General features: G+C 37.5%; 1 protein-coding gene across 1 annotated transcript in view; it reads left to right on the top strand.

Annotated features, from left to right (window-relative positions):
* LOC149409532 (ryanodine receptor-like) overlaps window positions 1–15,309 on the top strand; it is a 45,106-nt gene that overhangs the window by 27,432 nt on the left and 2,365 nt on the right. The window contains exons 14-24 of the mRNA XM_089649445.1: window positions 252–401; window positions 975–1,068; window positions 2,083–2,235; window positions 3,410–3,545; window positions 4,734–4,891; window positions 6,457–6,587; window positions 8,425–8,580; window positions 10,044–10,251; window positions 10,951–11,082; window positions 13,087–13,243; window positions 13,593–13,702. Coding sequence (XP_089505571.1) covers window positions 252–401; window positions 975–1,068; window positions 2,083–2,235; window positions 3,410–3,545; window positions 4,734–4,891; window positions 6,457–6,587; window positions 8,425–8,580; window positions 10,044–10,251; window positions 10,951–11,082; window positions 13,087–13,243; window positions 13,593–13,702 — 1,585 coding nt within the window. The remainder of the gene's footprint in view (window positions 1–251; window positions 402–974; window positions 1,069–2,082; window positions 2,236–3,409; window positions 3,546–4,733; window positions 4,892–6,456; window positions 6,588–8,424; window positions 8,581–10,043; window positions 10,252–10,950; window positions 11,083–13,086; window positions 13,244–13,592; window positions 13,703–15,309) is intronic.

The following is a 15,309-nucleotide window of genomic DNA, read 5'->3' as shown; positions in this document are numbered from 1 at the left end:
CCTTATTACCCTTCCCGCCGGAAGTGTGTTAAAATCTCCCGGAAGGTAAATACCCAATGGGTAGAACCCATTTGCGGTTCTGTATGGTGGGTGGCCTGTACAATCAATGTTTTTATACCAACACCCAATGGATTGCGTGGAAAAGGTCAGTGAAGGCTTAGTCAATCAGTTCTCCTGCATTAGATGTCTATTCACTTCCTATCTTAGATTAGGGCAAGTATGTTTATTCTCATATAAATGTTGATTTCCAGGATAAAGATGGCGCCACACGAATCGCCCAATCTCTCGTCGGAGGAAGGTGGAGATACCTCACCAGAAGAAAGTGGAGAGGGCGTTACACCTCACGAGGGAGAAGCTATTTCTACTACAGAGCCTCCTCCGTCCCTCATCGATCTCTTGGGGTGAGCCTAATGCAATCATACATACTTATCTTCTTCTCCTTGTAGTGCTCGAGTTGGAGATCCATCACATCGACAAGGTGTCGCCAGGCATCCCCTGTCCTTCGCTACTTCAGATTTCCTTCTAACCTAACATAACCCTACTTAACACCTCGCAGAAGCATGAAGGAAACCTCAGAACGGGTACCATCTATGGGTCAGAAGGAAAGTGAACATTGCTACACAATTCTTCAGGTTGATTCTTGGACGGTTCCTTGGATGTACCCGAGAGCTATCTACGTCATCGGCTTCGTATTGACGGGTCGCACATCGCACTTGAGCCGCTCAAAGGTCAACATAAAGCGAATGAAACAAATTATTGCGACCATAATAGGATCATCTCTTATTTACGACTGTTATATTTCCCCAGCCTGCAGAACTAACTTGCCAATGGCCACGCCGGTGAGGAAAGAAATCTTATTGTTAAATAAAATAGTTCAGATGGGAATCTTTTGTATCAATGAGTCTGGGTTTGAACGGTAATCTTTACTGTCGTTTCGTGTGTTATAATAGCTTGTGTAATATTTGTATTTGCAGCGGAGAAGCAGCCAAAAGACAAGCTCTAGAAAGAAGTGAGGCCCAGCAAGCTCAACAAGCCGCCATGTCCGCCATTGAAGCCGAAAGCAAAAAGGTAACAAAACTGAACATTGTGTTTTCAGTAAATCAAATACGATTTATACAGATCTTTGAACTCCAAGATAGTAACGAAATTGATTGATTAAAATTTACATCTTTTGACTCAAAGATAGTAGTAACGAAATCTATTGATACAAATTTACACCTTTTAACTCCAAGATAGTAACGAAATTGATTGATACAAATTTACACCTTTTAACTCCAAGATGGTAACGAAATTGACTGATATAAATTTACACCTTTTAACTCCAAGATAGTAACGAAACTGATTGATACAAATTTATACCTTTTAACTCCAAGATATTAACGAAATTGATTGATATAAATTTACACCTTTTATCTTCAAGATAGTTCTGAAATTGATTGATACAAATTTCCACCTTTTTACTCCAAGATTGTCACGAAATTGATTGATACAAATTTCCACCTTTTTACTCCAAGATAGTCACGAAATTGATTGATACAAATTTACACCTTTTAATTCCAAGATAATGACGAAATTGATTGGCCAAAGATATACATGATATAGTGCCATCAATAATCTAATATATAAAGTTGATTGTCTGTTTGTGGCGGGCGTCGTGGATTTGATTAGTATACACATCTTCCGTTTTATTCCGAGGTTAATAAAAATTTGCACACTTGATCTTCAAAACAAGATGAAAGTTACTGTCTACATTAGTTTTCATAAAACCACCCTCATCCCCTTTCTCACCTCTTGATGCTGTTTCGTAAAATTTTGCACGATAAGACCGAAATTATTGTCTTTATCTGATTTCAAAAACGTAAATCCCAGACAACGTTGAGGAAATCAACTATCCATAAGTAATGAGTAATTGTGCTTACATTACAGGTTTATCTTACATTATAGATTGGTAACTAGACCACTATCTCAGAAAAGACCTAGAAACTAGACCACCATTTCAATTATGCGCAATTTAATATTGCTGACACTGATAGCTCGTACCGAACAGCATTTAATCTCCGCATGGCTTTGTTTGTTGTTCAGGTGACCGCTCCACAACCCTCGGCCCTGAGTCAGATGGACTTCAGTCAGTACACGCACAGGATAGTGTCGTTCCTCGCCAGAAATTTCTACAACCTCAAGTATGTGGCCCTGGTGCTGGCTTTCTGTATCAACTTCATGCTGCTCTTCTATAAGGTAAAACACTTCATTCATAAACCAATCAAAATTATTTTTTTTTAGTTATCATCGTCTAACTTATTTTTTTATTAATAAAACGGTTTATATGGTTCCACTTCTGACCAGTTTCCTCGGTGAGTTTATGTCCAAACTCAGTAGTTACCTGGTTCGTCTAACTCAAATAGAACTTCAAAGAAACCAATAGTAACGGCATTTATTAACCTTGTGAACGCGTTAATTTGCTCCGTTTTATCTATTCCCGTACGCGGTACATATTTTCAAATACCTATGCACGCAATTAAATGTCAAATTATAGCATTCTGGCATGATTTATTGGACTATATAGACAGAACAGATTATTCTCCACAGTATGAAAACAAATCCTCGTATGTCAACACTCTTAGATGTTTATAAAAACAAAAACATAAAATTTCATACAAAGACGTACCATATCTTCTAAATACATTTATGACGAAAGAGTGCTGGAATATCGGCCATCAAAGTTTCCGTATCAACTGTTGATACAGCCGCGTGTGAGTATAGACTTTTTCCGTAACAACAGTTGATACGGCCGCGTGCAAAGAGTTAACATGACAAAATCTCTGGTCCCAAATGTAACTCCTGTGGGACTTCATTTAAAAACTGGAGCAATGCCATTTATAAGTACAGAAAAAAACACTGGTGCTAAATGTGAGCCCTGTGGAACTCCGTCAACAACCGTAGTAATCTTATTAATAAACATTAAAAAGAACTATTCCATTGAGTGGCCCCTGTGAAACTCATATGAAAACCGTGATAATGCCTAAATACCCTAAAAACAACAGTGTTTCCGATTCTGATCCCTTGAGAACTCAGTGCATTTACAAACACTAAAATGTATGGACTATGGGAAACTTTATCAAAAACCGTAGTAATGCCGTAAAACACAAGTGGTCCCAAATGTGGCTCTTGTGGAACTCCATCAAAACTGTAATAAGGCCATTTATAAACATGATAAAAAGGATTACTCCCAAAGGTGGTCCCTTTAGAACACCGCTGGAAATTTCATAACGGAGTGAAAACAATCAAGTCGGTTATTCATATATATTACTTCATCTTTTAGATTGTTTTGCATCATTATTGATATCGTTTTTACTCTTGTTTTGGTTGTTATTACGTTGGTTTTTATGTGTTTTCTTATGTTTATCCTTAGGTGACCACTCTTGGTGAAGATGATGAAGATGGCAGTGGCGACTCTATAGCGGACATCATCAGCGGTTCCGGATCAGGTTCTGGATCGGGTTCTGGTTCTGGGTCGGGTTCTGGCCTTGGACTTGGTTCTGGGGACGGTTAGTTAAAACATTTCACTTTATTTGAAACACCAACGGTTAAAGAAAGCTCAATCGATGTGGTGTGTATTTGCTGGCCCGCCATTTCAGCACTATCGTTATTCACAGAATGTTACTACTCTGTCTGTGCTGACAGAGAAACAATAGCGCGTGTTGCTTTAACGTCCGACAGATGGCACTGTTTCTAAAAATAGCATAATTTTACCTGTCATAGGTGACATCTATGTAATACTACTGGATCCTCCACAATGCTTTGCTATTGCTGATGTCGTTCTTGGACGACTCTGACTTCTTCCACCATTCACTACTATATACCACAATTTTACTGTTAAAAAACTACATTACATCGATTTTAATTCGATTCCGTATCTCATTAGTATTCCTATTATTATTTTTATACGTTAAGATTAGACACTTGCGAAGTAAACTGATTCATGTCTTGTCGATTTGTATTCTGTGTTTGTTTACTTCACAAATGTCAAAACCGAATTGACATTTGGCGCCATTTGCAAAAGTTATAGCGGTTTCCAAAAGGGTGATTACTTTTGCTCCATCCTGTACTTATTAATTAATTCATGAATCAATGAATGAATAATCAATAAATAGTTGAATTAATTAATCAATCAATCAATGAATAAATAAATCAATAATCAATAAATAGTTGACGGAATCAATCAATTGATCAATGAATAAATAAATCAATGAATCAATAATAAATCAAAAGATGAATTAATCAATCAATCAATCATTGAATAAATAAATAGAATGGCCTCCATGGTCGAGGGGTAAGGCTCTCGACTAGAAGCCGGAGATCGCAGGTTCAAATCCCGACGTGCACAAGCAAATTTAATATAATCAATTTGTGTTGTTTCACAATAAATTAATTAAAAATAAAATATCGTATATTTATGGCACATTCGAGAGAGGGAGATACTTTCAGTATCTCTCTGGAGAAAAACTACCATTCAGAATCGAAATTATGCTTGAAATGGCTTTAGCCATGTTTTGTGACCAGATCTGAACAGCCAAATACTTCCCCACCACCCTCCTTCCCGTCTTCTTCTCCTCGCCACTACCTTCAGCCTCACAACATACACCAATTGGGGATGCCATAGTCTCACTGGCTCCAGATGGTTGGGAGCAGTTGCGTTGTTTTTGACATTAACAGTTTCGTATTTGTTCCACCAGGTGGCAGTGGTGAGAACAGCAGCGCAGAAGAAGAGGACCCTATAGAACTGGTTCACGTCAATGAAGATTTCTTTTATATGGAGCATGTCATGCGTTTAGCTGCCGCACTCCACTCGCTGTGTTCCCTGGCCATGTTGATTGCGTACTATCATCTCAAGGTACGCACATTTATTGGTCGACTTTACTTAGGCCCACATGTTTCGCAGAAATTCACATGTGACAAAATCATCAAATTTCAAATATGGTATGAAATTTGAAAGTTCCTCGATAAGATTTTAGGTGCATTTCAGCTTTCTATGATAAATTTGTTTGTATGTTCCATTTTAAGATGGTGACCGTTTTAATCGTTCAGTAAAGATTCTTTTTTCAAATGTGAATTGGTCGTGTTTATTTGGACTTTCTTATTCGCATTTTTTCAATATACACGGTGTATCGGCACGTACCCGACAAACTTTAACCAGCTATTCCTTAGCATATTTGGAGTAAAAAATCTTATGTGCACTTTGCTGTCCGGTAACGTTTTTTTTAATAAAAAATTTACTATTCATATTTTCACCACATGTCACAACTGTTTTATCCTTTGTCAAAGTTTGAAAACCCGTCTGGCAATATTTTATTCGAATTCCGTTGAATAATGCACGTGTGTACCTATATTGGCGCGCTTTTACAATCACAACGAAATGGCACGGCAACATTCGTCTCATTTTTAACTATTATTATTTAGTGTGTGCGAAAGAGCGAAAACGCTTTTCGACATACTTGCTTATAACAGCTGTTGAACACGAAAAGCAATCCCAATGACAGTGATGTAGTGTGGAAATTTTTAATTTTTTTGTTTTTAATTGAAAAAAAAATGCTACCGGACAGCAAAGTGCCCATAACATTTTTTACTCCAAATGTGCTAAGGAATAGCTGGTTAAAGTTTGTCGGGTTAGTGCCGATACACCCTGTATACACACCTGCTTGGAGAAAGTTTGAATAAAGAATTGTCATTGAGATAGCGACGTTTCTTTGGACAACTTGAATAATACATGGTTTATAATCAAGTAGGTAGGTATTTAACCCTTAGAAGACGGTAAATATTTTGTAAATATCTCAAAGCCAAATGAAAATTATATTTGAAATAATTGACAGGCATCGAAAACGTTTTACTTAGGAATTTTCATTTCAGACAATATTGAAATGCGTTCAAAACTTCCAAAACCTAGCTCTATACACTGCACATTGCAGTGCACCTGAAGGTAGTCACGATTTCACTGAACTGCTATTGTAGTTGGTTGTATCCTAAGGGTTAAGTATGCAGTACGAGATGGGCATTTTCCACGTTGGCCGTTTCCACCTATCCTCAAGTTTCCACCCCAGAAGATAGGTGGCAAACGGCCAACGTGGGAAATGCCCATCTCATACAGGATCCCACCGAGAGACTGAATTCTCATTGCCTCGCACGCTTTGCCCACATGATGCACAGATGGGGCATTAAAGAGTCGGCGATGTGTGAATGTGGTGCGGTGCAGACCACCCAACATGTGGTCAACGAATGCCCGCTCCATTTATTCCCCGGCGGGATTGATGAGGTTCACATGGCGACGCCTGAGGCCCTAGAATGGCTCGCAGACCTAGATGTCCCCCTCTGACCCCCCACCATACGAAAGAAGACGAAGTATGCAGTTCACAGAGTATATTTGTATGTAATGTAATAATGTTTTCTCTGTCGAATTTTTAGGTTCCGCTGGCTATATTCAAGCGAGAGAAGGAGATAGCGAGACGTTTGGAATTCGATGGTCTATATGTTGCAGAACAACCTGAAGATGACGACATCAAAAGTCACTGGGATAAGCTTGTCATAAGTGCTAAGTAAGTTCTATTTAACCACTTGATCCAATAGCTACCCAAATTTGGGCAGCACCACTGATGTCCTTACGCGATAGTTACCTGAATTTGGGTAACTGTAGGGAAGTGATATTTATAAATTAAAATGAATTTATTTTGAACTTCACGCAAACAGCGAATATGTTTAGTCGTTAGCTTGATCAAGTTTCTATCGAACATCAAAAGATGTCGCTAATGTTCTTTCATGAATTATTGCAGATAATGTTTAGTGACGTGTAGTCTGCATGTAAACGTGTTAAAAATTTCTACTGTCTGTGACCGTAGATATTTTCAGTCTCTCTCTCTGGTTTCAATCCTGGGATTGGTTTGCAGCAATTTCATCTAATCTCCTCTTCCATTCTTCCCTGTCTTGTGCGGCTCTTTTGACTTGTGCATAAGATGAGCAGCGCACGTCCACCAGCAGGTCCTCCAGGTACTCTCGGCGTGGGCGTCCCCTAGAGTTGGTCCCCTCGGTCATACCCTCCATTATGACATGCAAGAGGCCTTCTTGTCGTATAACATGGCCGATCCATCTTGCACGCCTTTCGGACAAGGTCCTGAGCAGGTGCCTTCCTCCTTCGATTCTTTGGAGAACCTCCTCATTTGTAATATGGTCTCTCCAGGAAATTCCTAACAGTCTTCTATAGGACCACATCTCAAAAGCCTCTAGTCTCCGTTTATCTCTTTCGGATAGGCACCATGTTTCGCAGCCGTACATCAAGATACTCCATACATAGGTCTTGATGAGGAGTATTCTCAGTTTTAGGTCTATATTATTGGATTCTATTATTTTCGACCTTTTATTGAATGCAAGCCTAGCCTGATGTATACGGCTGTCGACCTCGCTCTTAGACCGACCGTCCCGTGTTATTTTGCTCCCGAGGTAGACAAACTCCTTGGTGTTCTTTAGTGGAACTCCTGCCATCTCTACTCTCATCTGATGTTGCGTTCGGCCTACAGTCAGCAGCTTTGTTTTGTCTTTATTTATCTTCATGTTGTAGTTGTTTTGAAGAATGCTTTGCATGGTTGTTAAGGCCTCTTGCAGTTCTTCTTCGCTTTCAGCAACCAAAGCAATATCGTCAGCAAACCTTATCATATCCACAATATATATATATATATATTTTCAGTAGACCATAGATAACTACAGAAATAGTATTATTCGATATTGCCCCCAATTAAAAACAACCATTTATAAATTTTACAATAAAATTATGTTTTTATCTAAGAATATGAGAGAAACTGTAAAATATAGTTGAATTTGTTTACTTTAAACCACATTACACTGTTTATGCTACACGTTGCTGGGAGTTATCCTTAGGAGATATAAATATACCATGGTGGATTTTTCTATACGTCTTTTTAAGATATACAATTCCGTAGTACATTATTTTGATGTATCGCATAAGGTTTAGCCAGCGTTAGCAATGTAAGCGCCATAAAATATTTTTTTACAACTCGATTACAAAACATAGACTTTTCTCTACTTTCCATAAATATAATATGCATGTATTGTATATGTAAACTTTTCGGAAGAAATTTTCTAAATGATGGTGAAAACCCTATCAAAATTCGTTGCATAGTTCTGAAGAACTAACGCACAAACAGACAGACGCGGATAGCGGCTTTGTTTAATACCATTTAGAGATACTTTAGAATTGATATTCATCGATATTTTTGGAATGAGCGCGGCCGAATCCAATCCAATCTAATCGAATGATTCATTTGATCATTGCAATTCCAATGAGTAGTGATGAATATAATTATTATTTTCATTGTTGCTTTCCTGGTAGAGTTGTAATGTTCTACAATTTTTATTTTCCAGGTCCTTTCCTGTGAACTATTGGGACAAGTTTGTGAAAAAGAAGGTCCGCCAGAAGTATTCCGAAACCTACGACTTTGACTCCATCTCAAACTTGCTGGGAATGGAGAAAACTTCATTCTCCCATCAAGAGGAAGAAGGCAGCGGTCTCATTTACTTGTAAGTAAATTAACATTACATACTTTGTTGATTAGTCGATTAATTCATTGATTGATTCAATCATCTATTCATTGATTCATTCATTCATTGATGCATTGATTAATTCAGCGAACCTAAACTGGAAAGATCAAATCAACCTTACCATTAACAAAATAAGGAAATTAATTTATATTTTTCTGAAACTGCGTAACTTTCTATCATTGGAAAATTTAACTTCATTCTACTACGCATTAGTACAATCGAATCTCCAATACGGTGTAACCAGTTGGGGATCCGCATACAAAACTAATCTCCTACCTATTGAAATTGCACAACGTCTGATTGTTAAAATAATATTGAAAAAAACCGAGAGATTATCCAACTCAACTTATATTTGAAGAATTTAAAGTACTAAAATTTAATGATCTTATCCGAAAAAACATAATAATTCAAATAATAAAAGAAAAACAAAATCACAGTTTTTCAACTGAAAGACATACTCGTCAAAAACATATATTTCGAATACAAAAATGTAACACCTCATTTACACAACATCATTACACATTTCTAGGCAAAAAATACTTTAATAACCTACCTGATAATATCAGAAAAATCGAAGACGACAAAACCCTACTCAAAGCGATCAAAGAACATTTCAATGTAAAAAAATCAAAATAACGAAATTCGTCAAATAAATAATGTAACGTTATAAATCGTTAAATTGTACATTGTTGATATACATTTATATTTTTAGTGTTCTTAACTCCTTAAATTATTAATAAGAATACTTACATAAATAATGTTCATCTCGATACTCAGCATCTCTTTTAAACACAAGCGTCTGCTTCCATAAAAGAGTAACATCAAAAAAAAAATTCAATTGATTGATTCATTTTTTTTTCACTTCACTTGAGAGACCCTGAGAAAAATGTTTTCGTTCAGGTCTCATGTCATCTTTGGGGATAACATTAAGATGACTTGTAAAAAAATCAACTCATAGGCGCTGTACAAATATATATGTATATGTATTTACATTTTTATATATATTTTTATCTTATTAGTAACCATAGACTGGACAATCTATTATGACAACAACGCCAGTTCATCGATAAATGATAAATAATATTAAATTGATTTGTTTATTCATTGATTGCTGAATCATTGATAAATTTATTCACTAAATCATTGATTCGTTGATTCATATATTCGATAAATCATTGATTCGTTGATTAATTTATTCACTGAATCATTGATTCGTTGATTCATTTTTTTGCTGAATCATTCATTCGCTGAATCATTCATTCGCTGAATCATTGATTTGTTGATTCATTTATTTGCTGAAATATTGATTCGTTGAATCATTGATTCATTGATTCATTGATTGATTCATTGATGCATCAATGAGAAGTGGGGGTGTAATTGAAAAAATAATGTCATCATATGGTATTTAATTATCATTATTTTTACCTTCATTTTGTTTCCAGCATTCTGAATATCGATTGGCGCTATCAGGTGTGGAAGGCGGGGGTAACCATCACGGACAACTCGTTCCTCTACTCACTCTGGTACTTCACTTTCTCCGTCATGGGCAACTTCAACAACTTCTTCTTCGCCGCCCATCTGCTCGACGTGGCCGTCGGCTTCAAGACTCTTCGCACCATCTTGCAGTCTGTCACGCACAACGGAAAACAGGTACAAAACTCAACGCAATAAACAAAGTGACTTATTCATCACTTGTCGTCTGTGTTAACTATCCCGCAGCCAAGTGGGGGAGTAGGTAGTACCCAAAATTACTATCCTCCTTACATTAGCTTAAGTATTTCACATATCATTTTAGTGTTTTACGTATTTCTGCGCTAATACATAAGTTACCATTAATAATTGACTGAATAATTGGGAATTCTATAGTTTAAAAGCCCATAAGACGGAAAAATGCACGGGGTAAACCAAGACCCACTTGGTTATAGACGTTCTTTTTGGCATCTTGGCCTGTCAAGAGTTAATTGCAGCGTTTTGACTATTATTCCTCCTTCCGAATATAACATAAATTGTGAAAGGTCCTAATACAAAAGACAAAAAAGCATTATTACCATTCACAACCACGAGCAACATCGGTACATGTCAGCTAGTATCCATATAAAGAAGAGCAACTGTGGCGGGCGGACGGCTTCCTGGCGTGGCTTTGTTTTTTTAGGAAGGTCATTGTCTATGGCTGATTTCGAAAAAATATCAAAAACAAAAAATGCCAAACGCGCCCAGACGTATTTGACATTATTTTCCACTGAAATACGAATCGCTTCTACGTCCATTTTTCAACTGCCAGCCCTTATGTGTTCTCCAAAACATGTAAATATTAAAATGAAAAAACATTAATAAATGTTCTATTTACAGCTCGTTTTGACGGTGATGCTCCTCACCATCATCGTGTATATCTACACGGTCATCGCATTCAATTTCTTCCGCAAGTTCTACGTTTCTGAGGAAGAAGACGTTGCTACCAAGAAGTGTCACGACATGGCCACGGTGAGATTTTTAAATTTTCGTTGATGTTGTAGATAAGAAACAAAGAGAGACAGCTACGACCAAACTAATATCAGTGCAAGTTATGCGTTTGGTATGAAGGTACCTGCACATCAAACGCATAACTTTCAGTAGCTCAGCTACAGTCAACACACTTTCATGCCATGTCTCCCTGTGTTTCTATTATCTGTTATACATTGAGTGAATTGTTTGCCACTGTTTTTTGGTGACCGACTAAAGTTTTGGTTTTTGTTTCGGCTAGTTTCAGCGAATAAACGAGTTTCGGCTAAAAAAATTGTTGCTTATTGCATTGTTATTGTATTATAAAGACTATTAAAGACTCGGACTGTAGTTCTAGTGGCTATAGTTCTACAGGGTTTTCCAATAAGAGGTGTTATTTTGATATTCAATCGTAAAAGATCAATGGTTTCATTGCTTATGTGGCATGTAGCGCCGTCTTGTTGAAAGTAAACGTTGTCCAGATCAATACCATCCAATTCCGGCCATAAAAAATCATTAATCATCTCTCGATAGCGCAATCCATTCACCATAACTGTTGCTCCAGCCTCATTTTCGAAAAAGTAAGTCCAATGACTCCGCCGGACCATAAACCGTGTTACGTATATAATCGTAACAAAGTAAGAACTTCTCCTTCCCCACATAAAAGGAACTGTGTGGGATGCGCCTGGCAACACTTTTCTTCAAGGTGGCAAGATTGGAATCGGAAGGAAGGAAGGAAGCGGTCATTCTTTATCTTTTGGTTCAACGGCTTGGAGCACCGTGGAATCATAAAAACGACGGATCACAGCCTGATCGCCATTTTCAACTTACAAAAGGCAGATGGATTAAAATGGCAATCTAAATATCCCGGCGAGGATAACTCTAATAAGACCAATGGATTGGCAATACAAAGCCACACTTCAAATCCTCAAGTAAGATGTAAATTTGCCTACCCTCCGCTAATTCTGGAACCTCAGATAATATTCATAATTGCTATCTGCTTACCGATGAAATGGATTCACAAGGAGAATCCATTTGAAGCCATCGCTCGCCCGAGCGGTATAATTATTTTGACAAGATGACATCGTACCTGGAAGGCGCAGTTCGCAATAATTTCAAGACTTGAAATGCCCGAGTAACGTATTAACTTCTTGCCCAAAGCTAGATTAGGATGTATAACACTTCTCTGTACTTTGTGCGACTCATATCTTTAAATTATATCTATCTAATTTACACTCATAAATTTATCTTCTTATTACAATAACCTAACCTATGAATGCCAGCACTCGTTGTCCACTTAAACCCTGAAATTCCATCAATGGTTTCCTGTTTCCCTTATTCAAACAAAAAAACAGGTGGCGCTCAAGATAAATTCACGCCAAATGTTAACTTCGGTGTTAACAACCGCACCAAACAGTCACACGCTGAGGATAGAGAGGCTTTTCAACAATAACTCTTGGGTTTTCTGAGCCCCAGATGCGACAATTTTGCTTGTTGACGAAGCCACCGAGGTGGAAATGGGCCTCATCACCCAAGATGATTTGCATTTGATTCACTCAAGTGAATTTTAATAATTTCAATGCATTGTTGAAGCGTGTATCGTTCCATTTTTATTAATGGCGTAGTTTCTACTTGTCAAATAATGACAGCTTCAAAAGTAACATCTACCGAAATAGGGCTATTCAAAATAAAACCTCTTATTGGAAAACCCATATAGCGTACATTTTGCGAACCAAAAAGTGCTGAAAAAAAACCAATTACCAATCATTCTCATTAAATTGATGTCGTTTATTTCATTCTGCATTTTATTTAACACTAACTTTGATGAACTATTGCAAGTTTAATAATAAAATCTCCTTATTTCAGGGAATAGAGTGTTTTTTAACTTATTTAAATAAGTTTGGGTTTCGGCGAAAACTAGAACAGAAGCCGAAACTCTAGTTTCTGTCGGTCACTACTCTTTTTGGCTCTATCGTTGACAATATATCTTTTATGTTTGTTGTCTAGTGCTTCGTGTTTCATCTGTACAAGGGAGTGAGAGCGGGCGGCGGTATTGGTGATGAGATTGAACCTCCGGACGGGGATGACTACGAGTTGTACCGCATCATCTTCGACATCACCTTCTTCTTCTTCATCATTGTCATCCTGCTGGCCATCATTCAGGGTGAGTTATCACTTGTAACCGACGTATTTTTTTAATAATAAAGCTACATATAAGTAATTATATTTTGAGAGGTGGGTGTAGGTACTGCCTGCCCCGGAACCATTAATTCACAACTGCCATTCATAGGTCACGCCAAGAGTCAAGCTACGTTTGGTCACTTAGCAGAGGTGCCCGGGTTCATGAGGCGAGGTTTGTCGAGGTTTTTGCCGGATCGGGAGAGGCCGGTTGACGGAGACCCTTTACCATATTATTATTGCACAAGGTGCCCGGGATTGATTCATACGTCCGTTACTCCTATATACGCTGATAATATGCCGATTCAAAATAATCAATGATCTCTCTTGTTCAGGTCTGATCATCGACGCCTTTGGAGAACTCCGTGACCAGCTGGAGTCAGTCAAGGAAGACATGGAGAGCAATTGTTTCATCTGTGGTATTGGAAAAGATTACTTTGATAAGGTGAGATGCATACATTTTAAGTTTTTTTAGCCCTTGTCAGGCGAAATAGGTACAATTGTAACATTTGCATTTTTAACCGTTTTTCCGAAACCATAGGTACAATTGTAACTTTTGCGCTTTTAACCTTTTTCTGACGCCATAGGTACAATTTTAATTGTAACTTTGCATTTGAACCCTAATCTGGCGGCATGGGTACAATTGTAACTTTTGAGTTTTATCCTTTTTTGTTGACACCATAGGTACAATTGTAACTTTTGTATTTTAAACCTTTTTTTCTGAGCCGTGGGTACAATTGTAACTTTTGCGTTTTTAACCTTTCTTTTCTAGGCCGTGGGTACGATTGTAATTGTAACTATGCATTTGAACTCTAATCTGGCGGCATAGGTAGAATTGTAACTTTTGTATTTTAAACCTTTTTTTCTGAGCCGTGGGTACAATTGTAACTTTTGCGTTTTTAACCTTTCTTTTCTAGGCCGTGGGTACGATTGTAATTGTAACTATGCATTTGAACTCTAATCTGGCGGCATAGGTAGAATTGTAACTTTTGTATTTTAAACCTTTTTTTCTGAGCCGTGGGTACAATTGTAACTTTTGCGTTTTTAACCTTTCTTTTCTAGGCCGTGGGTACGATTGTAATTGTAACTATGCATTTGAACTCTAATCTGGCGGCATAGGTAGAATTGTAACTTTTGTATTTTAAACCTTTTTTTCTGAGCCGTGGGTACAATTGTAACTTTTGCGTTTTTAACCTTTCTTTTCTAGGCCGTGGGTACGATTGTAATTGTAACTATGCATTTGAACTCTAATCTGGCGGCATAGGTAGAATTGTAACTTTTGCATTTTTAACCTTTTTTCCTGAGCTGTGGGCACAATTGTAACTTTGCGTTTTATACCTTTTTTCTGACGCCATACGTGCAATTGTAATTGTAACTTTGCATTTGAACCCTAATCTGGCGGCATGGGTACAATCAAAGATATTAGAAGAACGAGATGTGCTATGAGCAGTTCATACTGTGTGGAATTGTTTTGCCCAGTGTCGCCGGTTCTGTTCACCAATACTATTGCACACCTTCGCTTACGCTAAGGTATCCACACTAATACATAGAACAGATTTCTGTGCGTACACGTCCCGATAGTATTCAAAGTACCCTAATTAGGTAGTACCCCGCCTACGGTCCGGCGGCCAACATAGCATATCTCGTTCTTCTAATATCTTTGGGTACAATTGTAACTTTTGAGTTTTATCCTTTTTTTTGACACCATAGGTACAATTGTAACTTTTGTATTTTAAATCTTTTTTTCTAAGCCGTGGGTACAATTGTAACTTTTGCGTTTTTAACCTTTTTTATGACACTAAAGGTACAATTGTAACTTTTGCTTTTTGTACCTTTCTTTCCTAGGCCGTGGGTACGATTGTAATTGTAACTTAGCATTTGAACCCTAATCTGGCGGCATAGGTAGAATTGTAACTTTTGCATTTTTAACCTTTTTTCCTGAGCTGTGGGCACAATTGGAACTTTTGCGTATTTTTTACTTTTAAGTACAATTGTAACTTTTGCATTTGAACCCTTATCTAGTGGTATAGGTACAATTGTATTTTTTTGTGT

Source organism: Hesperophylax consimilis, chromosome 30 (assembly GCF_061612785.1).
Source record: "Hesperophylax consimilis isolate HC1 chromosome 30, BYU_Hcon_1.0, whole genome shotgun sequence".
Lineage (NCBI taxonomy): Eukaryota > Metazoa > Arthropoda > Insecta > Trichoptera > Limnephilidae > Hesperophylax > Hesperophylax consimilis.
Note: the sequence above shows the minus strand (reverse complement) of the source record. Positions and strands in the feature narration are given on the sequence as shown.